Consider the following 27,591-nt stretch of genomic DNA (forward strand, 5'->3'; position numbering starts at 1 on the left):
CTGGTAGAAGATGCCAAGTCCAACAGAGTGAGAGCACTGGAGTATCAGGAGCAGTACAATATTTACACAACATGCTGACTGCGAGGAATTACTGAGCCCCAGTGAGAGGGAGTTGGACTCGTGCAGATCAGGAAACACAAGTTTCAGTTACACTGTACATCAATCTAGCTCCCTTGTGCTGTCAGGCTCAGTAAATCGTGCAGGTCAGTTCAACCAAATCAACAGGGTCATCAGTACTCACTGTTAAATAGAAATATAGTAACGTTCACAGCAGGTCCTCGCAGCAGTTTGATCTTTAATAAGAGAGGCAGAGTAGCGTTCCAGTGCTTATAACGTCTTAGGAGAAAGTATGCCACCATGTTGCTACAAGGCGATTTATGTTCTTTACAGTGTTGTGTCGGGGCCGTGCCAAGTTCCGGCCAAGTGTTTTATTACATGGATGGCAAGAGAAAAACTATTAAATCAAATGAAGAAAAAAAGTGTCACCCTGCAGGGGCCAGTCTTGGCTGTGGCTCAGTGGCAACGATCTTGCCTGAAGCAGAAGGTTGTGGGTTCAAGTCCCACTCCAGAGACTTGAGCACATAATCTAGGCTGAGGCTCCAGTGCTGCGCTGATGGAGTGCTGCACCGGAGGTGCCATCTTTCGAATGAAACGTTAAAACAGAGGCCACATTTGCCTCCTCGGGTGGGCATAAAAGACCCCACAGCACTATTTGAAGTCGAGCAGGGGAGTTTTCCCCCAGTGTCCTGGCCAATGTTTACTCCTCAACCAACAGATGATCTGGTCATTATCTCATAATGGGAGCTTGCTGTGTGCAAATTGGCTGCCTATAACAGTGACTACACTTCAACAGTACTTCATTGGTTGTAAAGCACTTTGACAAGTCCTGAGGTTGTGAAAGGCTTTCCCTTCTTTCCATTAGCTTCTGCCAAAGATATATGACCCAGTTCCCTGCCAACCCTATTTAACAACCGCTGTCAATGCATTGCAAGGGAAGCAAATGTAAAAATGAGCCATTTGTGTTGGAGAGGAGAGGTTCCTGTGCATCTTATTTAACTTGGCTGCAAGTGCAGATTGAGAGAACATGAATGCAAAGTTAACAAGCCTCAAGTAAGATATCGGACTAAGAGCATTCTCTCTCGTGCTTCCCCATGCACCCCCCCGCCCCCCGGCCCCATGCACTGCCCTTCTCCCCCTCCCCATCTCTCTCCCATGCTCCCCCTCCCCATGCTCCACCTCACCATCTCTCTCCCACGCTCCCCCTCACCATCTCTCTCCCACGCTCCCCCTCACCATCTCGTGCCCCCTCTCTCGCTCTCGGCCTTTCTCTTTCTCTATGTCTCCCTCCCACAAACACTTTCTAGCAGGGAGATCACTGGACAGCAATCAAGAACTGAAACCTAGGCTGCTTTTATCTCCTCCCTAGCCCAAGTGATCTGAGGCCAATAGTCACCTCTGCCCTGGCGCGGGGTCAGCTAACTCAGAGACCAGTGGTGAAACGTGGGACCTTCTGGTCTGCATGGCTTAGTACTCATCGTTATTCACAATTTAGCAACAATGCTACAATCAGCAGTATTGTTACTCTTGGTTATCAATGGAGAATACGTCAAAAATATGTTCTTACTAGCAGCACCTAGTTAATTGACTGAGCAATCTCCTAATATTACTACATGTACTATTTTTGAATTGGGTTTCCAGCATTCATAAGCACCACCATAAACAGTGATGAATTTCCATACAGTCCTTTCATTCAGGGACCTAAATGAAAGGCTCACTTAATTGAAGTAGAGCGGACTTTACCCTTTCGTAATGTTCGATCATGATTTCCACGACAATGTTCTGAAACTTGATGTTTATCATGGCCGCAACGGTGTCTTCCTGTGCTCTCATTAGCGTTGGCCCAAATATCACCCCCATGTTGGAAGCAGTCATCAAGTTCTCCTTACTGTGGCCACAAACACTGCACAAAAACAAAATGGCCCCATTAACGGACAAGGCAAAGGCAAAGCAAGAGCAAAATCAATACACTCTTCATTCCAGCCACGTTTCACACCCCATCAGGAGCAACATTCCATCCGCAAGGTATGATGGTGTAGTGGTTACGTTACTGGACCAATAATCCAGAGGCACGGGCTGGTAATCCAGAGAACTTGAGGTCAAATGCCACCACGACAGTTTGAGAATCTGAATTCATTTTTTGTTAACATCTGGAAATAAAAAGCTGGTATCAGTAATCAATATTGGGAGATTGCTCAGGACAAGCCCACCTTTGCCAGGTCTGGCCTAGAATTGCCTCCAGTCCCACACCAACGTGGTGGACTCTGGAAGTGGCCTAACCAGCAAATCAGTTGTATCACCAACTAGGGATGAGCATTAACTGCCAGCGACATCCACATCCCAAGAATAAATGAATAAAATTAAAATATTCCGTAGAAGGTCAAGAGAAGGGAATGTTATTCCACATAGTGGCACTGGGATAAACTATCACAAAGTGACATTGCCATAAATTGTGGACATGTCCACTTCCTCTTCACTCCTAGTCTGAAGCAGAAGAACCACAAGGAAAAACATGGACTGTTGTTTCCCCGCCGCTCCCCCTCACCTCCCTCCCTCAGCTCAGCTCCTCCATTGGCTCAGTGGGTAAATGCTTCACTGAGGATGGTACTGAGCTACGCAGAGTCAGGAAGGCCCAGGTAGCCGAGGGCAGTGGCCACCCTTCCTCTAGGAACATAGATAACAGGAGTAGGCCATTGAACCCCTCGAGCCTGTTCTGCCATTCAATGAGATCATGGCCGATCTGCAACTTAACTGCATATACCCACCTTTGGCCCATATCCCTTAATACCTTTCATTAACAATTGATCTAGCACCAATTGCCATTTGCGGAAGAGAGTTCCAAATTTCTACCACCCTTTGCATGTAGAAGTGTTTCCTAATTTCACTCCTGAAAGGTATGCCCCCGAGTCTTAGAATCCCCAACCAGCGGAAATAGTATATCTCTATCTACTCCATTTGTCCCCCTTAATATCTTGAAAACTTCAATCAAATCACCCCTTAATCGTTTAAATTCTAGGGAATACAACTCTAATTTGTGTAATCTCTCCTCGTAACTTAACCCACGAAGTCCGGGTATCACGCTGGTAAACCTACGCTGCACTCCCTCCAAGGCAAATATATCCTTTCTATCCTCTGCTAGTGAGAGAGCACGTGAAATGCACGTGTGTCTCGAAGGTGGGCAAAGAAAGGATGGTGTTCCTGTGGGATGCTCCCCACAGCCAACCGACTCTCGCAGTCCAGGATCATGCCATTTGGGCTGCCAGTGCCTTTGGAATTGTATTGCAGGATGAGCCACTGTTTTCTGGGAGAGGACCAGAGATGAAGCAAAGAGCACTTTTTTGTTACGATCTGGAATGCACTGCCTGAAAGGGTGGTCACAGCAGACTCAACGGTAAATTGGATGTACACTTTACGAAAAAATTGCAGGGCTACGTGGAAAGAGCAAGGTAGTGTTCCTAATTCTTCTTTGGCAGCATCTCCCAAACCCGCAACCTCCACCACCTAGAAGGACAAGCACAGCAGGTGCATGGGAACACCATCACTTGCAAGTTCCGCTCCAAGTTATAAACTATCCTGACTTGGAAATATATCACCATTCCTTCATCGTCGCTGGGTCAAAATCCTGGAACCTCTCTCCAACAGCAATGTGGGAGTACCTTCACCACACGGACTGCAGTGGTTCAAGAAGGTGGCTCATCACCACCTTCACAAGGGCAATTAGGGATGGGCAATAAATGCTGGCCTTGCCAGCAACGCCCACATCCCAGGAACTAATAAAAAAAAGTAACTCTTGGGAGTGGGAAGAAAGAAAGCCTATAGTTTATTAAAATAATGATTTCGATGATCATTGCCAATGCCAAAATGCATCAACGTCTGACACAAGTGGTTTACAATGAGGAAAAAACAGATGAAGTCATTTTTTCCAGATATTATCGACATCTGTGAATTACAAGGACAGAGCTCTTCCTCCTCCAAAAATGACAAGTGTTATAACCTAGAAATGGGACGAGGAGAGGGTACAGCAGAGCAATATTGAACCCATGCTGGTAAGTTCCCCTTCTCCCTTTGAGTTTCCAATTGGAGTTGCGCTCTGCAATGGAGGACGATTCAACCATGCGCACGTCCCTCTTGCTCACCATGGCCAGCTACACAGCAGCATCAGCAGAGGCCTGGGAACAGGTCTCCAGCCTGATCTTGCAGCTAAGAACATCTGAGGCCAGGCAAGACTCAAAGATAGCAGAAAGCGTCAAAAAGAGAAAAAAAAAGTATGGAAAAAATGGGGAGCAGGTTGTCCAATTCAGATGAGAAATACACTGGCTTTAGTGTAAAACTGAGACCAGGAATGTCCCAGCTATAATCTCCGATCTAGCTTGAGCACAGCCAAGGGGTGGTACACTTAACCTCAGCTCGCGGGGGACTTAGCACAAGTCAAGTGCACGTGTGGGGACCATGTTGGGTTGGCTGACCCTCCCCAACGGTTGACTGGTCCAATGACAGAACCCCAGCGCTTCAGGACTGACAGAGCAACAATTGGAGGGAAATATGGTCCTGCAGCCAAATACAAAAGAAACCGAGACAGGTGACCAAACATTTGGACAAAGAGGTGGGTTTTAAGAAATGTTTTAAGGAGGAGAGAGGGGTAGAAAAGCAGAGAGGTTTAGGGAGAGAATTCCAGAGTTTATTGCCTAGGCAGCTGTAAGCACGGCCACGAAGGATGGAGCGATTAAAATAGCACAAGAGGCCAGAATTGGAGCAGCGTAGAGATCTCGGAGGATTGTAGGACTGGAGAAGGTTACAGCGAGAGTAGAGCCGAAATTCAGGGTCTCAAAGAGACACGTTAATGCCCATTTGCGGTGGCCGTTCATAAAAATTGAATGGCCGCTGCTCTGGGATCAACAGGCCGACCCTGTCGGGGATTTTTCGGCCTGTACCCCATCCCGCCCAAGTGGTTGCACCGCCAATTTAAAACAATAAAAATACCTGCCTATCCATATTTAGCAGAATAGATTGATCCCCCGCCGCGTGGTGCCCCAGACAGGTTTTTCTGCCGGTGCACCATCTCCGCACTAAGTGCAGGCAGACCTTAAAGTGGTGGGCTCACTGCTGCGGCTGCAATGCAAAAATTTGTGCCGGCCGACTTGCCGATTGGCCGGCAAAATAACTGCCCCCGGGTTTGGCCGGGCCGCCACTGGGTAGCCTGGCACCCTCTCTTGGCTTGGCCCGGCCCAGCCAAAACCCTCCCTAGTGGCCCAGTGGCCAAAGATAAGAAATAATCGAATCTCTCTCCTTTAATGGAAGGGAGAGAACGATTGACAGCAGCGGAGGCCCCGACTGACCCATTTTCAGCCAGTCAGCCTGGCTTTGGGTCTAAGGCCCGCCCCCCATTATGATCCATTTCTTGTCGGACTTTGAAAAAATATCAAAGTCCTGAAAATGGATCTACTCACTGCACCAAGAGTTCCAGCGGTGAGTACCACTCCAAAACTCATTAGGTGCGCCAGCTTTCTGGTGCATCTGAATTTCGACCCCAGTGTGAGAAGTGATATATTTCGACACTGAGCCACAGAGATATTAGGACAAGTGACCAAAAGATTGGTCAAAATGGTAGGTTTTAATGAGTGTCTTAAAAGGAGAGAGGTGTAGAGGGGCGAAGTATTTTCACCGCAAAAGCATCCTCTTAACTTCCCAACCCCTAAAGCTTGGGCCATTTAAAAGGCATGATCCTTACGCAGAGCTTCTGACCAATTAGTTCCTGTGATACTTACTTCACTAGATGCTTAATTATAAGTTCCAGTATTTCCCGATTTTTCTCAGGTAGCTTATACACCAAGGAATGAATGGCACCAAGCCTGTAATCGAGATTGTCAGACTCTGCAACACAGTAAACACTTTGTCATATCAACCCGCTCATTTCCAACGTCAAGATTCTCTAACCTGCTCTAGCGTTTACACCTTCAAATGCATAATAAATATATTGGAGTGGAATTTCCTGGGGGGGGGGGGGGGGGCGGGGAGGGCATAAACAGGAAGTTTCCCAATGAAATTCCACCCATGCTAACTTATGCCAAAATTTTCTGCCAAACAAATTTGAATACTTTGGAAAACAAAAATGAGTGTAAATGGCCAGGCTGGTTTGAATGTAATCAAGGTGTTAGGGTGGAGTCCTATAAAAGTGCGAGGAGTGAGAGAGGGTTATCTTTCTTCTGAGTGAGGCAGAGGAGTGCAAAGTAAGTGGCTGACTGCAAACTCAGTGGATAGTCTACAAACTCAGTGGATAGTCTACAAACTCGGAGATTGTTCTCTTCCCACAGGCGAGTGATGGAGAGAGTCTGCAACTTTGTCAAGAATGACCTTCAAGCCCTCCTGGATGAGATCGAGGGAAGGATCGACCGGCTCCTTGACATCCCATCCTCCATGGGTGGTCAGGAGGAGGGCATGGAAGGATGTGGCAGAGGCACTGAGTGCCGCATCACTGGTGGGCATTGGTCGTCTCGAGGGTTTAAGTGTCAGACTGGAGACTGCTATGAATAGTGGCTTCCAGTCTCTTACTGAGACCTTGCCAAGCTGGGTATTCTGCAGCGAGTAGCTCAATTCACGACTCCGCAAAGCCTCTCCACTACCTACAAGTCACAAGTTAAAGGATTGGCATCCCCATCCACCAGCTTAATCACCAAGGCCAAGGACTAAAAGGCTCACCATCGTCTCAAGGGCAACTAGGGATTGGCAATAAACACCAACCTTGCCAGTGTGCCCACAGACAAGTAGGGATGGGCAATAAAAACTGGCCTGGCCAGCATGCCCAGGGGTCACTAGGGATGGGCAATAAATGCTGGCCTTACCAATGCACCCACATCCCAAGAATGAATAAAATAAAACTTCTCGATGATAGAAATGTTCTATGATGGATCAGGCATGACTATCTAGCAAATGACCACATGAACCTTCAGAATCGTAATTTTTAGAGGTTTCTTATTTGTACCCTGCACCACAAAGAGGCTATATTGTAGACTTAAGTGCCATCCAGCAAAAAGATTCTTACTTCGCTGACCAGCAAGAGTCAGGAATTCATACCCGAGGGTGACTGAACACAGCCAATCAGTGGATCTCGGGAATTCTGAGCGAAGAGGAGATCCTCAATGCTGGAGCTTTTTGATTCATATTTGGCATCTCATAATGACATGTTAAGTCAGTCATGATGATCTGCAGACAGATACAAATTTAGAATTTCCTTTTTTAACTGCCTTTATTAAAATATGCTGTCAAAGGCTATTATGTGGCATTTGATGGGTTCTTTTACTCTGCCTACACCCCAAGAGATACACAGTTGTTCTTTTTTCCCCACGCCAATGTTCTTATCTCCCTTCCCCCTTTCCCCTTCTTGTGCAGGCATTGATTTTTTTGGGGGTTACATGGATAAAAGAAATCCCTCGGTACCTCACCAGTGGCCAGTCTTCAGATCCGCGCAATGGAAGTTTCAGCAGGCTATCCAACCATGGGGGTCCCATCACAACTGAGCACGTCCCTGTCCTCAACGGACATCCACCCACACATGCACACGACCAGCGAAGGTCACTGAATATTGATCGGGGACAAGAAAGCCTGGCAAATTTTCCCCGCTCTAATTCAGGATTGCGGAGGTCGTCAATTGTACTGCATTGTTGTGTTCGAGCTCACTCAGCACAGACTAGAAGTCCAACCCAGGATTTTCTTGTCTGTATGACTCAGATCCAACACTGGGCAACAAATTTACCAACTGAGGCATGCAGTGTCAGACATTCCTTGGGGTGGGCAATGTCAGAATCTAACGCACTTACTGGATGCGGAGACGAGTTCTCTATGGAGCTTGTACGTCATCACTGGCTCTTCAAGATTCCTGTGTTAAATAGAGAGCAGGTTTTGTTTTGTCATTTAATGTGCAATAAAGTCCTGCCTTTGTACAAAAAAAAAATTCGCAGAGCTCATGGAAAATCCACACTTTACCCACACATCCACCTGCAAAATATACTCAGTATGGGTGGGCGGCGGGGCGGGGGGGTAGCGGCAGAAAAGCCATGGGCTCTACATGGACCGAAAATAAGTTTGCATTCCTAGTGCGGTACTGGATTAATAAATACATCATTGAAAATGCGGCAAGTCAGGAATTAAGCCCATGCAGAGTGAAAGTTAACAAGTCGGGTTCTTAGAGGGGGAGGTAGGTTTGCCTTTTTGCCAAAGGTTCCCACAAGAAGATTTGGATGAAGCCGTTGATGAGAAGTTAGTCTAGTACACGGCACTGGACTTGGATAATTAAAATATCAGATGGCTGGCGCATCAAAGGCTGTCCTGGATGGTCCTTCAATACACTGAAGGCAAATGTCCCTCACCGTTGCTTCCGGACATGGATGCACCTTAGACTCAAATGGTTGGTGCCAGGTTTTAGACAAACTTAAAATGGAAATGTGTTGTTTGCACCTAATTTACTATGGTCAACTCATGAGTGTAAATGGCAGGTTTAAGAAGAACACCAGTGTTGGGTGCAGACAATGGAGGTAAGGGGCAAAAATTCTGAAAACCTCTGGATAGGCTCAGAAATATCTCAACCCGTTAGCAGCCGTTCCCCATGACTCAAAGGAATGGGACTAAGAATTAGCTGGGAAAGGAAACACAAGGTGTAGACAGTACAGAACAACCCAGCACTTCTCACCCTCTTTTGATCACTGCGGTAGTGGAGGCGGTGCTGCACGAGGTACTTGCAAGAAGCGTGCTCCACTGTGCCGCTCCATCTCAATAGGTTAGTATTGAGCCAAGTTTCAAGGCCGCAGCGGTCCTTACTGACACTTAATGTACCAGCCCTGTGCTGCAGGGTAGCCACATATGGCAAGGCTCTGTATTTGCCGCTGTGTTAACCCAAAGGCCGGAGATGCCAATTTCTCCATAATCATTGCCAGGTAGATAAGTCATGATCTGGAATGCACTGCCTGGAAGGGCGATGGTTTGACGAGAATAAACAGGGGAGATCCAGGAGCTAACAAACAGCAAGGGCAGAGCATTTCTGAGCTTAAAGCAGCAACCCAATTCGGGAGCAGCAAAGCAGCTCTACAGACGGCTGAAGGCCGAGGTCCAACAAAAAATCGTGACCTAAAGAATAGATGGTGTGTGGAGAAAACACAGGAGATCCAGCAGCTGGCTGACAGCCATAACGTACAAGGATTCTTCACGGCAGTTAAGTCCACCTGCAGCCCAAGCACCCAAGACCCCATCCCAATGCTGCACAAGAACCGGGCGACACTCATTAAGGACACCAGGCAGTCAGGGCCTGCTGGAAGGAGCACTTCGAAGATCTCCTTCATCGAGACTCTGCCTTCGACACGAGTGTCTTCGACTCCATCCCACAACATGCTACCCGCCACCATCTCAGCAAAATCCCAGCCCTGCACGAGGTAGAAAAGGCCATCCATCAGCTCAAGAACAACAAGGCATCAGGAGCAGATGGAATCCCTACCGAGGCACTAAAGTATGGCGGAGAATCACTATTGGCACGAATGCATGACCTCATCTCTCTTATCTGGAAGGAGGAGAGCATGCCAGGAGATCTCAGAGATGCTGTAATCGTGACCATCTTTAAAAAGGGGACAAGTCCGACTGTGGCAACTACAGAGGAATCTTCCTGCTGTCGGCGACTGGGAAAGTCATCGCTAGAATCCTCCTCAACCGTCTTCTCCCTGTGGCTGAGGAGCTCCTCCCAGAGTCACAATGCGGATTCCATCCACTAAGGGGCACAACGGACATGATCTTCACCGCGCGACAACAACGAGAAATGCAGGGAACAGCACCCTTGTACATGACCTTCTTTGACCTCACAAAGGCCTTTGACACTGTCAACCGTGAGGGACTACGGAGCGTCTTCCTCCGTTTTGGCTGTCCCCAAGAGTTTGTCACCATCCTCTGCCTGCTCCACGATGACATGCAAGCAGTGATCCTGACCAACGGATCCACCACAGACTCAATCCACATCCGGACTGGGGTCAAGCAGGGCTGCATCTTAGCGCCAACGTTCTTCTCGATCTTCCTCGCTGCAATGCTCCATCTCACAAGCTCCCTGCTGGAGTGGAACTAAACTATAGAACCAATGGGAACCTGTTCAATCTTCGTCGCTTCCAGGCTAGATCCAAGGTCGTCCCATCCTCGGTCATCGAACTACAGTACGCAGAATATGCTTGCGTCTGCGCAGAGGCTGAACTCCAACCCATCGTCAACATCTTCATCGAGGTGTACGAAAGCATGGACCTTACACTAAACATCCGTAAGACAAAGGTCCTCCACCAACCTGACTCCGCCGCACAGCACTGCCCCCTCGGTCATTAAAATCCACGGCGCAGCCTTGGACAACGTGGACCATTTTCATACCTTGGGAGCCTACTAACAGCAAGGGCAGACATCGATGATGAGGTCCAATACCGCCTCCAGTGTGCCAGTGCAGCCTTCTGTCGCCTGAGGAAGAGTGTTTGAAGACCAGGACCTCAAATCTGGCACCAAGCTTATGGTCTACAGGGCTGAAGTGATACCCGCCCCCCCTATATGGCTCAGATACATGGACTATATACAGCAGACACCTCAAAGCGCTGGAGAAGTACCACTAGTGCTGCCGCCGCAAAATCCTGCAAATCCCCTGGGAGGACAGACGCACCAATATCAGTGTTCTCGATCAGGCCAACATCCCCAGTATCGAAGCACTGACCACAATCGACCAGCTCGGTTGGGCGGGCCACGTCGCCCACATGCCTGACAGAAGACTCCCAAAGCAAGCGCTCTACTCGGAACTCCTACATGGCAAGTGAGCCCCAGGTAGGCGGAGGAAACGTTTCAAGGACACCCTCAAAGCCTCCTTGATTAAGTGCAACATCCCCACCGACACCTGGGAGTCTCTGGGGTGGAGGAAGAGCATCTGGGAGGGTGCTGAGCACCTCGAGTCTCGTCACCGAGAGCATGCAGAAACCAAGCGCAGACAGCGGAAACCAGAATCCCTACCCTTTCCTTCAACCACTGTCTGTCCCACCTGTGACAGAGACTGTAATTCCCGTATTGGACTGTACAGTCACCTAAGAACTCACTTTTAAGAGTGGAAGCAAGTCTTCCTCGATTTTGAGGGACTGTCATGGTGATGTCATTGCCAGGTAGATTATGTTATGATCTGGAATGCACTGCCTGGAAGGGTGGTGGAAGCAGATTAAATAGTAACTTTTCAAAGTGATTAAATAAAAACTTGAAGGGGATAAAATTGCAGGGCTATGGGGAGGAGCAGGGGAGTGGGACTAATTGGATAACTATTTCAAAGAGCCGGCACAGGCATGATGAGCCGATTTGCCTCCTTCTGTGCTGTGTGCATGCTTGCTGTCAGAGATACCAGGGCTCTTCCGGAGAGGTGATTCCATTATGTGACTCTGAAGGCAAAGTGCGATCGGTGCCGACTGATTGCTGTTGACTGCACTTGCATTGGGTCCGGCATTTTGACTTTGCCCATACAGACGAAAGATGCAGATTCCACATGGTTCACCTGCAGACGTCAAACTGAAGTCCTTACTACTGGGGGGATCAAGGGGTATGGCGAGAAAGCAGGAAGGGGGTTCTGAAGTTGCATGTTCAGCCATGAACTCATTGAATGGCGGTGCAGGCTAGAAGGGCCAAATGGCCTACTCCTGCACCTATTTTTCTATGTTCTATGTTTCTAGATCAGTGGTAAGAATGAGAAAACAGCACAAGCACATTTGTTCTGGTATTTCTGAATTCAATCTACAGTATTAACAGGGAAAATTCAACGCCAAATTAACCAGATTATATTGCGAAACTGTTTGTGATGGAGGTGCAATTATAAACCCGCTAGTCAACCAAGGAAGGCATTGGGTCCCGGTTAAGCAACACCGCAATTTCAAAATTCTCTTCCTTGTTTGCAAATCTCTCCATGTCCTCGTCCCTCTCCATCTCTAATCTCCTCCAGCCCAACAACAACCCCCCCGAAATATCTGCACTCCTCTAATTCTGCCCTCTTGAGCATCCCTGATTATAATCACTCAACCATTGGTGGCCATGCCTTCTGTTGCCTCGGCCCTACGCTCTCTACCTCTCTTTCCTCCTTTAAGATGCACCTTAAAACTTTTGACCAAGCTTTTCGACACTTGCCCTAATTTCCCCTTATGTGGCTTGGTGTCAAACTCTGCTTGATAGCATTGCTTGGAAAGTTTTACTACATTAAAGGCGCTATATACACACACACACACTCAAGTTGTTGTTGGCTGAAGGAACAGGGTCAAAGTGAACTGGATGAATATGAAGGCAAAGAGAGCTTCCTCAGCGAGGAGGATTAGCGTGAAGAATGGATTTTTCAATGTGCTGTTCTCGTCTGCAGTGAGATGTGAAAATGTTGACTAAATTATTTTTCTGCATTTCAGCTTCAGCTTCCTGCTGACTGCTCAGCAATTTTCTATGTTAAGACCATTCTATAGATCTACGTGGTGTGCCATAAAATATCTCAATGTTATTTTCTCCCCTCTTGATGTCATGCACTCAGAGGGTGGAAGGGGACTTGCTACCAAGGCTCAGCTAATGCTGTTCTGGAGGTGGAATAACTCCCCTCTATTTTTCCTTTTTTTTTTAAATGCCTGATGTATTCCAACAGCTGCATTCCCGATGTCAAGAACTCACAGAATCATGGATGCAATCCTTCTCTTTGCATTCTGTATCACTTCGTAAAAAAACCTAAACAACTTGTACAAGAGCACACTTCACTGTGACTGGTTTTAAACTAAAATTAATCTTACACCCTTAGTGTGCCCTAGAAGAATGTGTTCAGAAGGGAACAACTAGGCACCACTTTTAAAGGTTATTAATTGGCGGCAGTTTTCTGCTTTGATGCATAAAAATGTCCTAAATTGCACTGGTCATAATAATTGATTGTATTTATCCAACGCTAGCTTTTGGTTGGCTAAATAAATAAATGGCCTTGAGCTAGTCTGGAGGCACAGACGCAATTTTTATTTTCTTAATTAAATTTATTTCCACTTCCAGGATGAAAGATGGCAGCCAGGAGGAAGAGGTGAAGGGTTAGATGCTCAGGTTTAAAAGAAACATGCATAGTTTTAGCAGAGTAGTTTAGATTCGAGAAAATAAACAAAAAATGAGAAGATTAGGAAAGAAAAAGGGAGGAAGGAATAACCGAGGGAGCAACAACAGAAACTAGTATTTATTTTGCATTTTTAACATAAAAATGTCCCAAGTCGTTTCAAAGAAGTGTAATCAGATAGAAATTGCCACCGAGCCAAAGGAGGAACTATTAGGAGTTTGACTAAAAGCTTGGTCAAATAAATAGGTTTCTAGGAGGGTGTAAAGGAAGAAATGGGGGTGGAGGGGCAGAGGGGATTAAGGAGGGAATTCCAAAGCTTAGAGTCTAGACAGTTGAATACATGGTGGGGAAAAAAGGAGAGGGCATGGGGGGCGGGATGCATAAGCGAGAGATGAACAAATGTAGAGTACTTGGAGTTGTAGGTCTGGAGAAGATAAGGGGGATAGGGAGGGACATGGCCATTAAAGGATTTAAACATGAGGTGGAGAATTTTTAATTTGAGGTGTTGCAGAAACAAGACTCAGTTTAGGTCTGCGGGCACAGGAGTGGGTATTGTTGCAAGATAGGTTATGGGCAGCAGAGCTTTGGATGAGCTGACGTTTACGGAGGCTGGCCGGGAGAGCATTTGGGAAGTGACAACACGTTCAAGGACTTTCGAAGGAAAGCGAAGCTGGAAACGGGGTGGCAGTTTACAAGGACAGGACAACGATAACAGAAAGGGAAGGTGACAGTACCCAAGGTAAAGAAACAATTTTTAGTGTCAGTTAGTTAGTGTGGGGTTTTGCAAGAGAGATTGGGTAGTCAGCAGTTTAGTGGGAATGGGGTGAAGAGAGCAGGTCTTGTGGACAAGGTGAGCTGTAGAGAGACATGTGGTGAGGCGAGGAGAGAGAGAAAACTAGATAAAGACAAATGTTCAGGGGAAGAACTGATGTTTGCTTTTTTTTAAAAATCTCAAATATAACTAAATTTGATTTTAAATGTTTATGCCATCTGCAATTAAATCCCTTCCTTTAACTCCTGCAACATTAGCGTTGGTTTTCAGTGTCACAGTGTGGGAAAAGTGCCATACAATTTTCCTGGATCTGTCAGTCTGAGGATTAAACCAGAAATGGAAACAGTTGCCCTAAAGGACTGCCATCTGTTGTACAGGAATCAATTTGAACTTATTGGGAGAACTTAAAACAATTTCTTCTGGAATGAAAATGAACAGGTTTGTAAGAGCTCAAATATCTTGAAAGTAGCACAAAGAACCAGTGGTATATATCCAACAGAATATACCAGAACCTGCCAGAAAAAAAAAGTTCAACCCAGTCTTTAAACAAAAAAGGCAATTTCTGACTGCTACAAGAGTTGTTACATTTCAAACACTTGCCAGATGATTCTCTTGCACCCAGCACAAAAACCAGCTCCAGAAACCAACACGCAAACTCCCAATGATCCAAGCTGTTACCTAATGCACAAAGTATCCCGAGATACAGTGTGCCCTGGACCAACAATAGACTTATTTTTGTCTCTGGATTTAGAAGTAGGATTTTCTCCACACTTCAGATGTTGGTTAGTGCCAGACACTTCCATACCAGACAGAATAACCAGACCGGTACATTCACAGAACTGGTCTTTGGCAACACCAGTGAAAATGCAGCCAGTTGTCCACATTAGATCGAATAATTCTGTAGATTTGAACCAGTTCTCGAGACTTAAACAGACAACCTACAGGTTAAGTTCCTTTCAATGGACTTTCTTTGCAGACTTATAGAATGATACAGGACAGGAGGTCATTCAGCCCATCGTGTCTCTACCAGCTCTTTGAAAGAAATATTCAATTGGTCCCACTCCCCCGCTCTTTCCCCATAGCCCTGTAATTTTTCTCCTCTCCAAGTATTTATACAATTCTCTTTTGAAACTATTGATTCTGCTTCCACCACTCTTTCAGGCAGTACATTCCAGAACACCACAAATCGCTGCATATAAAAATCTTCATTTTCAAACACTTTAAAGCTATGTCTTCTGGTTACTGACCCTCCCACCAATGGAAAGAGTTTCTCCCCGTCCACTTTCAAAACCTTTCATCATTTTGAGCACCTGTATTAAATCTCCTCTTAACCCTTTCCACTCTAAAAGACACAATCCCAACTTCTCTAATCTCGACACATAACTGAAGTCCCTCAACGCTGGTACCATTCAAGTAAATATCTTCTGCACCCTCTCCAAGGCCTTGACATCCTTCCTAAAGTGAGCTGCCTTTTGAAATAATAGAGTAGACGGGCAGCTTAGTAACATTCTAATCCCAGACGCAGTCATTTTCAGAGTCCTGTAGGTGAGCCCATCTCAGAAGTTTGGGCCTTGCCTCCACACCCATTGTAGCTCGATCAAAATCGTAATTAACTAGAATGTCAGCTACCAAACTTACACGTCTCCTATATGTTTTCCCCCACTGAGAATCCACTCTGCAAGACAATGGCAATCACTACTACAATGGACAGGAAGCTATATTACCACATGGGTAAAGACATGCATTGGCCAGCTGGAGGGATCAATCGAGGGCTGTCTAAACAAAGGCTGTCCTGAATAGATGGTGGCATCACTACTTGTCAGTGATACAGGTTTCTACCAGCTTTCTGAACCATTCTTTCCGAAAACCCTACCTCTATTCGTAAAGAATAGCTTGATTGTCTTTCTTAATATAAATATACATCAGGCAAGGCCAGAGAAATATAGCTAATTTCCAGTGACAGAAGGCAGTACTACACATTTTGTTTTAAATGTGCCTTTTAAAGATACTTGGATGAGGAGAATTTAAAAAAAAATGTTTTTTTAAACACAGCGAGTTATGATGATCTGAAATGCACTGCTGGAAAGGATGGTGGAAGTAGATTCAACAATAAAACTTTCAAAAGCAAACTGGATATATACTTTTGCAGGGCTTTGGGGAAAGAATGGGGGGGGGCGTGGGATGAATGGAGTAGCTCTTACAAAGAGCTGGCACAGGTATGATAGACCGAATGGCTTCCTTCTGTGCTCTAAGATTCTATGACACAGCACATCGGAAACTGTTAAACTATTGAAAAAAAGGGGCAAATATATCACTTCGCATATGTATGTAGGGTGGGGTAGGTGAGGCAGGATAGCATCATTCTGCACTAATTAGCATGTGGGGTCTCCTACCTGAGGTAGTGCTTCAGTGCACTGGTGATTGTTTTTATATCCCACTCGATGTTCTGGAAGTCAACATCACCAGGATGATTTGGATCTAAGGAACAAGAAATAATAAAGAAACCAATATCACTGCATAGATCAGTCAGTAAGGACTGTTTATTAAACCCCTGGGATCCCTGGTTTCTACAGTGCAGACAGTTTCTGGGAGTGGAGGGAGGGTGAGCGGGGAACATAACAGTTCACTGGATCACTTATTGAGAAGGAGTACGCCGCCAAATTGCAAATACTTTCTGGTTTACTTCCAATGGCCTGTAATTAAAAATTCTTAAATCCTGCAACACTGGCTGATGCAGGCAGTTCATGCGCAGCTTAAACTTTTGCCACACGATCTTTCTTTTAGTTCTTTCACCTTGAAGTTTATACGTCCTTTCCTCATTTTCTGCCATCCGGTCCTGAAGCTGCTGCCAACCCTCTGGTACTTCACCCCAAATGGATGCACCGTGGCTGCAGTGTGTACCATCTACAAGATGCACTGTAGCAACTCGCCAAGGCTTCCCAAACCCGTGACCTCTACCACCTAGAATGACAAGGGCAGGGCAGCAGGCACATGGGAACACCACCACCTCCAAGTTCCCCTCCAAGTCACACACCATCCTGACTTGGAAGTATATCACCGTTCCTTCATCATCACTGGGTCAAAATCCTGGAACTCCCTCCCCAACAACACTGTGGGAGTACCTTTTACCACAAGGGACTGCAGCGGTTCAAGAAGGCAGCTCACCACCACCTTCTCGAGGACAATTAGGGATGGGCTTGCCAGCGATGCCCACATCTCAGGAACGAATAAAAAAAATTCTTCACCCGAGCCCAAATGCCGAACGGTAGCAGGCCTTTTGAGGGGAAAGGGGAGGGGGCGAGGGAAACTGAATGTCTTCCCTGGTCTCTCATGCAATACTCAAGAGGTGGTCTGATCAGTGCACTGTACAGTTTCAGTACGACTTCCTCTGACTTGCTCTCTGCAGCTTGGGCTATATATTTCATGCTGTTTTTGCTTTATTGATTGTTACTCTGCAGTGATTGAATAGGTTGACTGTTGAGTCTACTAAAATCCCTGGAAAATGGTGCTTGTGTGTAGGTCGTGGACTAGTGTGATAACTCTCTGACATTGTTTTTATTTTATTTCTTTTAAAGAATATGGAAGAATTAAATCTACCTCAATACATATAGCAACGTGGATTTTAATCGCTCTGCCATTGGCAGCCATACCTTCGGCTGTTTAGACCCCAAGTTCTGTAAATCCCTCCACCTCCCTCTCCTCCCATTTTCCACTCTCCATAAACTTGAGGTCATCCAATATTCTGCTGCCGGAGTCCTAACTCGCACCAGGTGCTGTTCACCCATCACCCCATGTGCGTACATTAGGTCCCGGTTAAGCAATGCATCGATTTTTAAAGTTTTCATCCTTGTTTTCAAAACCCTCCATGGCCTTGCCCCACCCTATCTCTAATCTCCTCCAGCCCTATAACCAATGTTCCTGTTAAGTTGCGTGGCCGGACAGCGCTCTGGAGGTCCCGTGCAGGCCGCTTGTCGGCTTCACAAAGGGAAAAACCGCGCGTGCGTGGAAATTTGAATGAGTCGCACAGCTCCTTAAAAGGGCCACGCACCCAAAAAATACATGAATGGGAACATTACCTACAACTCTGATTTCTGCACTCCTCAAATTCTGCTCTGCTGAGCATCCCCGATTTTAATCGCTCCACCATTGCCAGCCCGCCGTGTCACGGCCCTAAAGCTCTATAATCCCCTCCCTGAACCACTCTGCCTCCCTTTCCTCTATTCAGACCTTCTTTAAACGAACCTCTTTGTCCTATATCTGCCCTAATATCTCGTGTCAAATTTTGTGAGATAATGCTCCTGTGATGTGCCTCGGGAAGTTTTGCTGTGTTAAAGGTGCTATATAAATGTAAATTGTTGTTGGATTGCAACTGACATCAATAATACTGCAGTAGAATATGCAACATTCCTAACTCAGGCTCAGCCCTTCTTCAGAATGCTGATTTTTTTTTCTTTATAAACAGGGTAAAATGATCATGGATGAAATGTGAAATGAAAATAAAAAGGAATATAAATGGAATTAAGCAAGATTAAAAAATGGTTTTGGATATCATTTCAAACACTGCCCAAGACCGATCTACAAATGCTGGCAAAACTGTACAATAAAGGTCGCCAATCACTTCAGGCTTTTCCAGTCTATCATGCTGCTCAAAAACGGATCACTCTGAAATTTCTAATAGGATCATTCTTGCCACTGAGGGAGTGCAGCGAAGGTTCACCAGACAGATTCCCGGGATGGTAGGACTGACATATGAAGAAAGACTGGATTGACTAGGCTTATATTCACTGGAATTTCGAAGAATGAGAGGGGATCTCATAGAAACGTATAAAATTCTGACGGGATTGGACAGGTTAAGTGCAGGAAGAATGTTCATATTGAATGGTAGTGCAGGCTTGAAGGGCCGAACTCCTGCACCTATTTTCTATGTTTCTATCAATAGGAGAGCCAGGAAATGGGCAGCACCTCCATCAATCGGCAGTGGTGGTCACCTCCGTTACAGGTGGGGGGCTGGGGAACGACTCCTTGTCCAGGAGGTCAGAGGACATCCCACAAACCTGTGTTGCCAGAGGTGCAAATACTTTTACGGAACCCAAACCTGTCCAGTTCCGAATTCTGGTTCATCCGCTACTCAATCTGCTACTGTTGAGCGAGTAAGGGTCAGAGAGGGAACACCAGTAATTTGTTTGATGAGCTATGTTCTCACCAAAATACTGAGTTAGTAGTTTCTGTACTTGGAAGTTGCTGCCCACAGTTCTGTAAACACCTTCTGTAGTGATTCCTGCAAAGATAAATAAATCCAAATTCAATATTTTATTAAAAGGGGGCTTAATATTAAACTTGTATCTTTTTTCACTATTTTAATTTCTCAGACGAGATTATTTTATTCATTGAAATAAAAAGGAATCTTGATCGGTAACCCAGACAGAGCCAGGTCTTCCCACTCTCATCTTCTGGGGTGGGGAGTGCGATGGAGAAATACAAAGCCCATCATGCCAGGCACTCTGCTTCGTGCAGCCTGGGAAATGAGGGGAAGCCATGGAAGGGAACAAGATAGTATTAGAGGTGCAGTGTAATTCTCGCTCACAGCCACTCCCACAGTACTGGGAGCAGGGCATAAATCCAGCTCTCAGTGAGGAACTGGGTCATTGAGCGGGTTAGATGGGGGTCTGTACCAGGGGCACAGAGTGAAGCTTTCTCAGTGGATTATAGTACCGGGGTACAGTGTGAATCTATCAGTGGGTTATAGTACCAGGGGTACAGTGTGAATCTATCTCAGTGGGTTATAGTACCAGGGGTACAGTGTGAATCTATCAGTGGGTTATAGTACCGGAGTACAGTGTGAATCTATCTCAGTGGGTTATAGTACCAGGGTACAGTGTGAATCTATCAGTGGTTTATAGTACCAGGGGTATAGTGTGAATCTATCTCAGTGGGTTATAATACCAGGGGTACAGTGTGAATCTATCAGTGGGTTATAGTACCAGGGGTATAGTGTGAATCTATCTCAGTGGGTTTATAGTACCAGGGGTACAGTGTGAATCTATCTCAGTGGGTTATAGTACCAGGGGTATAGTGTGAATCTCTCTGTGGGTTATAGTACCAGGGGTAGTGTGAATCTATCTCAGTGGGTTACAGTAGCAGGGGTATAGTGTGAATCTCTCTGTGGGTTATAGTACCGGGGTACAGTGTGAATCTATCAGTGGGTTATAGTACCAGGGGTATAGTGTGAATCTATCTCAGTGGGTTATAGTACCAGGGGTACAGTATGAATCTATCTCAGTGGGTTATAGTACCAGGGGTATAGTGTGAATCTATCAGTGGGTTATAGTACCGGAGTACAGTGTGAATCTATCTCAGTGGGTTATAGTACCAGGGGTACAGTGTGAATCTATCTCAGTGGGTTATAGTACCAGGGGTACAGTGTGAATCTATCTCAGTGAGTTATAGTACCAGGGGTACAGTGTGAATCTATCTCAGTGGGTTATAGTACCAGGGGTACAGTGTGAATCTATCTCAGTGAGTTATAGTACCAGGGGTACAGTGTGAATCTATCAGTGGGTTATAGTACCGGAGTACAGTGTGAATCTATCTCAGTGGGTTATAGTACCAGGGGTACAGTGTGAATCTATCTCAGTGGGTTATAGTACCAGGGGTACAGTGTGAATCTATCTCAGTGAGTTATAGTACCAGGGGTACAGTGTGAATCTATCTCAGTGGGTTATAGTACCAGGGGTATAGTGTGAATCTATCTCAGTGGGTTATAGTACCAGGGTACAGTGTGAATCTATCAGTGGGTTATAGTACCAGGGGTATAGTGTGAATCTATCTCAGTGGGTTATAGTACCAGGGTACAGTGTGAATCTATCAGTGGGTTATAGTACCGGGGTACAGTGTGAATCTATCTCAGTGGGTTATAGTACCGGGGTACAGTGTGAATCTATCAGTGGGTTATAGTACCAGGGGTACAGTGTGAATCTATCTCAGTGGGTTATAATACCAGGGGTACAGTGTGAATCTATCAGTGGGTTATAGTACCAGGGATATAGTGTGAATCTCTATGTGGGTTATAGTACCAGGGGTATAGTGTGAATCTATCTCAGTGGGTTATAGTACCAGGGGTATAGTGTGAATCTATCAGTGGGTTATAGTACCGGAGTACAGTGTGAATCTATCTCAGTGGGTTATAGTACCAGGGGTACAGTGTGAATCTATCTCAGTGGGTTATAGTACCAGGGGTACAGTGTGAATCTATCTCAGTGGGCTATAGTACCAGGGGTACAGTGTGAATCTCTCTGTGGGTTATAGTACCGGAGTACAGTGTGAATCTCTCAGTGGGTTATAGATTCACACTGTACCCGTGGTACTATCAGTGGGTTATAGTACTGGAGTACAGTGTGAATCTATCTCAGTGGGTTATAGTACCAGGGGTACAGTGTGAATCTATCTCAGTGGGTTATAGTACCAGGGGTATAGTGTGAATCTCTCTCAGTGGGTTATAGTACCAGGGGTATAGTGTGAATCTATCTCAGTGGGTTATAGTACCAGGGGTATAGTGTGAATCTCTCTGTGGGTTATAGTACCAGGCACACATTGTGAATCTGCTCTCAATGCATTCCATTGAAATTGTAACAGTGACTTGAGATACTTTCGGGTTTTACCAACAATGGGAACAGAAATATAATTTTCTCACCTTTGGACTCCACAGCATTAATGCACCTCCTCACAAACTTGAAGCCAAGTTCATTCAGTTGCACTGTGCAAGAAAATAATTAAACTAGTGAGGATCCATATATAGACTCTGCATTCAATCAATAACAGAATTTCAAAATGCCCAACCAAAGTAAATCAATAAGTGAAACATTGCACACATACTTTCCTCTGGTTTCGCATTCGGAGTGATGTAGATCTAGAATTCAGAAGCAGAGAGACAATAGCTGGTTAATTCAGGACAACAGAAAGATTCATTTCTCCCCACTCTGATTTTCCCTCTCCTCTGCCAGGAGTGAGGGCGCAAGCACCAAGATGTCTTCCAGTGCTCCCAAAGCTTGGACAATGAGTGTTGGCAGGTTATGTGGCGATGGAGGATTCTATCCTCAAATGAACACTCACTTTTAAGTTGGGTTTTCTGCAGAGCGATGAAGAACTGGATGTCTAATCTCCCTAATCCAGGAGCAGCACAGGCAATTTTAGCATGGGAAGCACCAATCCATCCAAGGCCAACTAACTCACCAGGAACCGAGATAAAAGCTGGGACCTGGGAACAGGATTAGGCCATTCGACCCCGCAAGCCTGCACCTAGCTGGGAAAAAGATGCCTCATTCATCGGATGGATGGTGGTGGTGTTGAGTCTTATGATGATATAAAGTCATTGTCAACAGAAAGAGACATAACTAGCATAATTCCGGAAGGGATCAAAGCAATAAAAGGAAAGAACCAGAACATGTATTGAAACGGTGCCTGTTACGTCCGCAGGATGTTTTAAATCGCTTCACAGCCAACTCTTGATCACGGGATCAACTTGGGAATCAAGGGATATGGGGATAGTGCAGGCAAGTGGAGTTGGGGTAGATCAGCCACGATCTTATTGAATGGCCGACTCCTGCTCCTAATTCTTATGTTCTTGGTGTGCAACCAATTTGTCCCACAAAACACGAGATAAGTGACCAGTTAATCTGTTTTTGGTAATACTAGTTGAAGGAGGAATGTGGGCCAAGACACAAAACTCCCCTGCACATCTTCAAATAGTGATATGGGATCTTTTACATCCACCTGAACAGGCTGACAGGTCCTTGGCTTAATGCCTCATTCTAAAGCTTGCACCTCAGACAATGCAGCGCTCACATAGTACATAGTGGTTTGATCCAGTCTTGGAATGCTGCACTGGATCAAACTAACACTTACATTCATGTTATAATACAAACATTTGTATACACACTATCTGTCAGATGCAGCAGTAAAAGGATGTGAAATATTAAATCAATCGCTGAGATGTAAACAGAACCCCCCCCCCCCCCAGTGAGAATGAATTAACTTCACAGACAAAGTACATACTACTCCATTGCTCCATATTGACGAACATGGAAAATGAAGGGCAATTGGTGAGCCGGTCAAGGTCTGTGCAGACTTCACCTTATGGAACTTGACATCTCAATGTCAAACTATTGTCAGCAAGAGTCGAACCAGAATCTGCCCAGACATGGGGTCAATTTAGGGACACATCAGCACCTCAAGCCTGTTCAAGTTTGTGTGTGGATGGGGTGGTTAGAAAGGGAGTGGAGACCGATTTGAACAAAGCCTCGCAATAAAATAGTTTGCCATCAGAAAATTGGCATCAGTCCTTTCTCCAGTCTCTGAGAACTCCCGACGGGGCTAGATGCAAAAACTATTCATTGAACTTTTCCAACTCTTCCATTAGTGCCTGCAGGAGCCACACCATTTCTCTCGGCGCAACATCTGCAGAAGGGAGCCTTCTGTGTAGTCTCAGTGTGATTACAGAGAGCAGGATTTTTAAAAGGAGAAAAAAAAATGTACAAAGTTCCAGTCTCCAACATTCCACATTAGAGACACATTCTGGGAATGAATCATCGTTCTATAACCAACACACTCGCATGCTTTCTCCTCAATATTTTTTGAGCTAAATCCAGATGCAATATGTTTCCAGTCGAGTGTGGGGCGCAGCCAGCATAGTGTAATGAAACTTGCTTTAGATTTATTGACGAGCTGTTAATATTGGATGATGAACAGGCATTTTTGATGAAACTTCTTGACCCACCCCAGTACATTACGGGATTTATTACAGTACTAACCCCCTCCACAAATACTTATTCTGCTCATGCAGCCTGGATAGGGGAGATAGATGCAAGTCACTCTCTCTCTCTCTTTTCTCCCCTCACTTTCTGTAGATTTTTTGTCCTGCAGTTAACCCAAGAATGCTGTTGGTCTCTACTTTATCACGTGCTGTCATTACTTCTTTGAACTCTCCTCTCAAGCTCTAATTGCACCTTCTTGGACACGTTTCCTCCTCCCGACATCGAGATCAAGAATCGCTGCACTGTCTCCGACTCTAAACCACTCTTTCCAAGTAAAACAGGAACACAGTACCTCCCTTAATCTTTCTGGCCTACAATCTGAAGGCTTTTAAAAACCCAACTTTGGCACCATATAATCCTTACAACTTGATTTATCTCATTGACTCTTCTACCCCTCTCAGTGCTTGGTCCTTCACTTTGATTTTTCAACAAGGAAAAATTAGCAGAGGGATATCTGAACGATATGCAGCAAGAGAGAAAAAGAGAGAGAGAGAGCGAGAGAGAGAGACCGAGACCAGGGAGAGAGACCGAGAGAGAGGAAAAGAAAAGTATAGACACACACAAATAACCATTTTATTGTCCCATTTGGAAGGTCAACACTAAGTGACAACCTATGTCTGAAACTCCAAAGAATAAAATCCATCTGTAATTCATGGGGGAACAAGGGAAATATTTCTCAAGTTAAACTATGCCAAGGTCAAGATGGGAACGAGATAATTCTAGGAATGGGCCTTGCACCAGTCAAGCTAAAACCCAGCCCAGCCGTGCCCCCAGTAACCCGTTGTTCAGTGGGAAGTTTGACAATAATTAGTCATTGACCAGATCCGGGGTCTGCTCCAAGGTATATTTTGCAACTTTGTCCTCTTTAAGCCATTGAGGTAAAACATGAACAACAACTTGTATTTATATAGCGCCTTTAACGTAGTGAAACGTCCCAAGGTGCTTCATAGGATTAATACGAGATAAAAAATTTGATACCGAGCCGCATTAGGAAAAATTATCACAGGTGAGCAAAAGCTTGGTCAAAGAGGTAGATTTTAAGGAGCGTCTTGAAGGAGGAGAGAGAGGCGGGAGAGGTTTAGGCAGGGAGTTCCAGAACCTGGGGCCTAGGCAACCGAAGCCATGGCCACCAATGGTTGAGCGATTATAATCAGGGATGCTCAGGAAGGCAGAATTAGAGGAGCGCAGACATCTCGGGGGGCTGTGGGGCTGGAGGAGATTACAGAGATAGGGAGGGGTGAGGCCATGGAGGGACTTGAAAATAAACAAATACCACACAACAACATGCTCCTATGTTGGGTACAAATATCCTTAAAAAGGTCAGGGGTCATTAGTTCTGACCAAAAAATTCTACAAACTCCTGCACGGCAGATGTTGTTGTCACCGAATGAAGAGAGTAGGGGGAGCAGGAAGGTGGAACTCATGAACAGTTAAGAGAATGGAAGGAGAGTAGTTCCGTAGTTCCACCCTTGATGGTTCAAATGGATGATAAACAATACCACATGAATTGGTATTGAATCATACATATGAGGAAAGTCCCAAGTTTGGCCTGTGTTCGGTGATCTCGGACAGGGAATGTCAAGGCATTAGCCGTGGGAGTCAGAATGTTGTGGGTTCAAGCGCCACTCCAGAGACTGGAGTGCAGAAATCTAGGCCAGCACTCCAGTGCAGTACCGAGGGAGCGCTGCACTGTCGGAGGTGCCGTCTTTCAGATGAGACTTTAAACCGAGGCCTCATCTGCCCCCTGCAGGTGGATGCAATAGATTCCGTGGCACTATTGCGTTGTGGGGGGGGGGGGGGGGGGGGGCGGGAATCCTCCCCATGTCCTGGCCAATGTTTATCCGTCAACACACATCACTAAAACAAATCATCACATTGCTGTTTGTGGGATCTGGCTGTACTTCAAGCACTGGCGGTAAAAGCGCTTTGGGACATCGCTGGAAAATGCAAAGCAGGGTTCCTGCTCCCGATGGCTATTCTGTGATCCCCGCTGGGACGTGTCTGTGTACAGATGTTGGGCAGCTAATCAATTGGGATTAAACAGTCAGATGTTTGCCACCTGGGCTCATTCATGGTCACTTGGGGCAGATGTGCGAGAGTTGCTGGTGTCTGTGCCACAAATCTCTTTTTTGCTCCCCCCCCCTTGCCGTATTAGTCGGAGAAAAACAGGAATTTTGATTGATGTTTATGAATATGTAACACAGGCCTCAGGCATAGTCTGGCCATGTACAGCTGTTTGCAGTAATTAGCTCCAGTTCTCCAAGCCTCACAGCCTCTTTCCTAAACCAACTTTCTAAATCATCTTGCACCATGAACAAGCCGGGTGGCGGAGGAGAAGAGAGAAAGAGAAGAAATCGTAATCAGAGAAATAAAGTAGGTTAGAATTTGCCCGGAGACAATCAGCATTCACTGCTAAAACAAAAAGAGCTTCCTATGGTGTTCCATTCTCGGGATAAATGGGTCATTTTCCGGATAAATGGGTCATTTTCCAGTTGGCAAACAAACAGTGACTAGTGGGGTGCCGCAGGGATCGGTGCTGGGTCCTCAACTATTTACAATCTACATTAATGACTAGGACGAAGGGACCGAGTGTAATGTAGCCAAGTTTGCTAATGATACTAAGATGGGTGGGAAAACAAATTGTGAGGAAGACACAAAAAATCTGCAAAGGGATATAGACAGACTAAGTGTGTGGGCAAAAATTTGGCAGATGGAGTATATAATGTTGGAAAATGTGAGGTTATCCACTTTGGCAGAAAAAAAACAGAAAAACAAATTACAATTTAAATGTAGAAAAATTGCAAAGTGCTGTAGTACAGAGGGACCTGGGGGTCCTTGTGCATGAAACACAAAGGGCTCAATTTTCCCCAGTAATTTGCCCCGTTTTTTTGGAGCAAGCCATTTTTTTGGCCCAAGTTAAAAAAAACAGTTGACCCAATCAATTTGCACCAGCGTAACTCAATTAGTTACGATTTATTTAGGCAAGTTGTTTTTCAGCCAAAAGGGGTGTAACCTGCCACCTGCACCAATTCTGGCCATTTAGGCAAGTTTGGCCAGCTGAGAGTTACTCCAGTTCTGCTTAGGCCAGCGTATGTGGACAGCAGCAGCAGAAGAGGTAAGAGAGAGGTGGGGGAAACAGGGAAGCCTTTTGTGTATAGTTAGGTACAGGGATCCGGTTGGAGAAGGCCATTCGGCTTGGGATAGGGTTAGGGAGCAGACCGGCAAAGCACTGAGGGCCAGGGTCGGGCGGGGAAACGGACCAGCAAGTCCTTCGGCCATGGCTAGGGGTGAGAGAGTGAGACCAGCTTTAATAATTGGAAGAGGCAAGTTGATGCAATGCATTTTAATATGTTTTTAAGTTGCTGCAATGTGTTTTAATGTGTTGTGAGCTGGCTATATGTTTCACTTTGCAGCCTCAGCTCGCATTGTGTCCCTGGTTACCGTGGCAATCTGATCTGTTTGGCGTAGATCAAGGCTCCACCCCTATAACTAAACGGACAAGTTAGGTAGTGCCAAAATGAAGAAATCCAACGGGGAAACTTAGAACATTTTTTTGACGTACTTGGGCCCCCCAAAAATGGGCATAACTCTTCAATTACGCCAAAAAAAGCTTTGGGGGAAAAATTGAGCCCAATAAGTTAATGTGCAGGTACAGCAAGTAATCAGGAAGGCAAATGGATGTTGGCCTTTATTGCAAGGGGGATAGAGTATAAAAGCAGAGAAGTCCGGTTACAACTGTACAGGGTATTGGTGAGACCACACAGAGTACTGCATGCAGTTTTGGTCTCCGTATTTAAGGAAGGATATACTTGCATTGGAGGCTGTTCAGAGAAGGTTCACGAAGTTGATTCCAGAGA

At 45.7% G+C, this 27,591-nt stretch overlaps 1 protein-coding gene across 4 annotated transcripts in view; it reads right to left on the minus strand.

The window, feature by feature from the left end:
* The window catches only part of ophn1 (oligophrenin 1), a 218,430-nt gene that overhangs the window by 63,093 nt on the left and 127,746 nt on the right, over positions 1 to 27,591 (minus strand). For all 4 annotated transcript variants that reach the window (XM_070882805.1, XM_070882807.1, XM_070882806.1 and 1 more), the window contains exons 12-18: positions 21,798 to 21,831; positions 21,616 to 21,678; positions 19,129 to 19,203; positions 16,319 to 16,403; positions 7,872 to 7,930; positions 5,823 to 5,928; positions 1,801 to 1,960 (exon numbers count right to left, since the gene is read on the minus strand). In XM_070882805.1, coding sequence (XP_070738906.1) covers positions 1,801 to 1,960; positions 5,823 to 5,928; positions 7,872 to 7,930; positions 16,319 to 16,403; positions 19,129 to 19,203; positions 21,616 to 21,678; positions 21,798 to 21,831 — 582 coding nt within the window. The remainder of the gene's footprint in view (positions 1 to 1,800; positions 1,961 to 5,822; positions 5,929 to 7,871; positions 7,931 to 16,318; positions 16,404 to 19,128; positions 19,204 to 21,615; positions 21,679 to 21,797; positions 21,832 to 27,591) is intronic.

The sequence above is a fragment of the Pristiophorus japonicus genome, chromosome 6, assembly GCF_044704955.1.
Source record: "Pristiophorus japonicus isolate sPriJap1 chromosome 6, sPriJap1.hap1, whole genome shotgun sequence".
Lineage (NCBI taxonomy): Eukaryota > Metazoa > Chordata > Chondrichthyes > Pristiophoridae > Pristiophorus > Pristiophorus japonicus.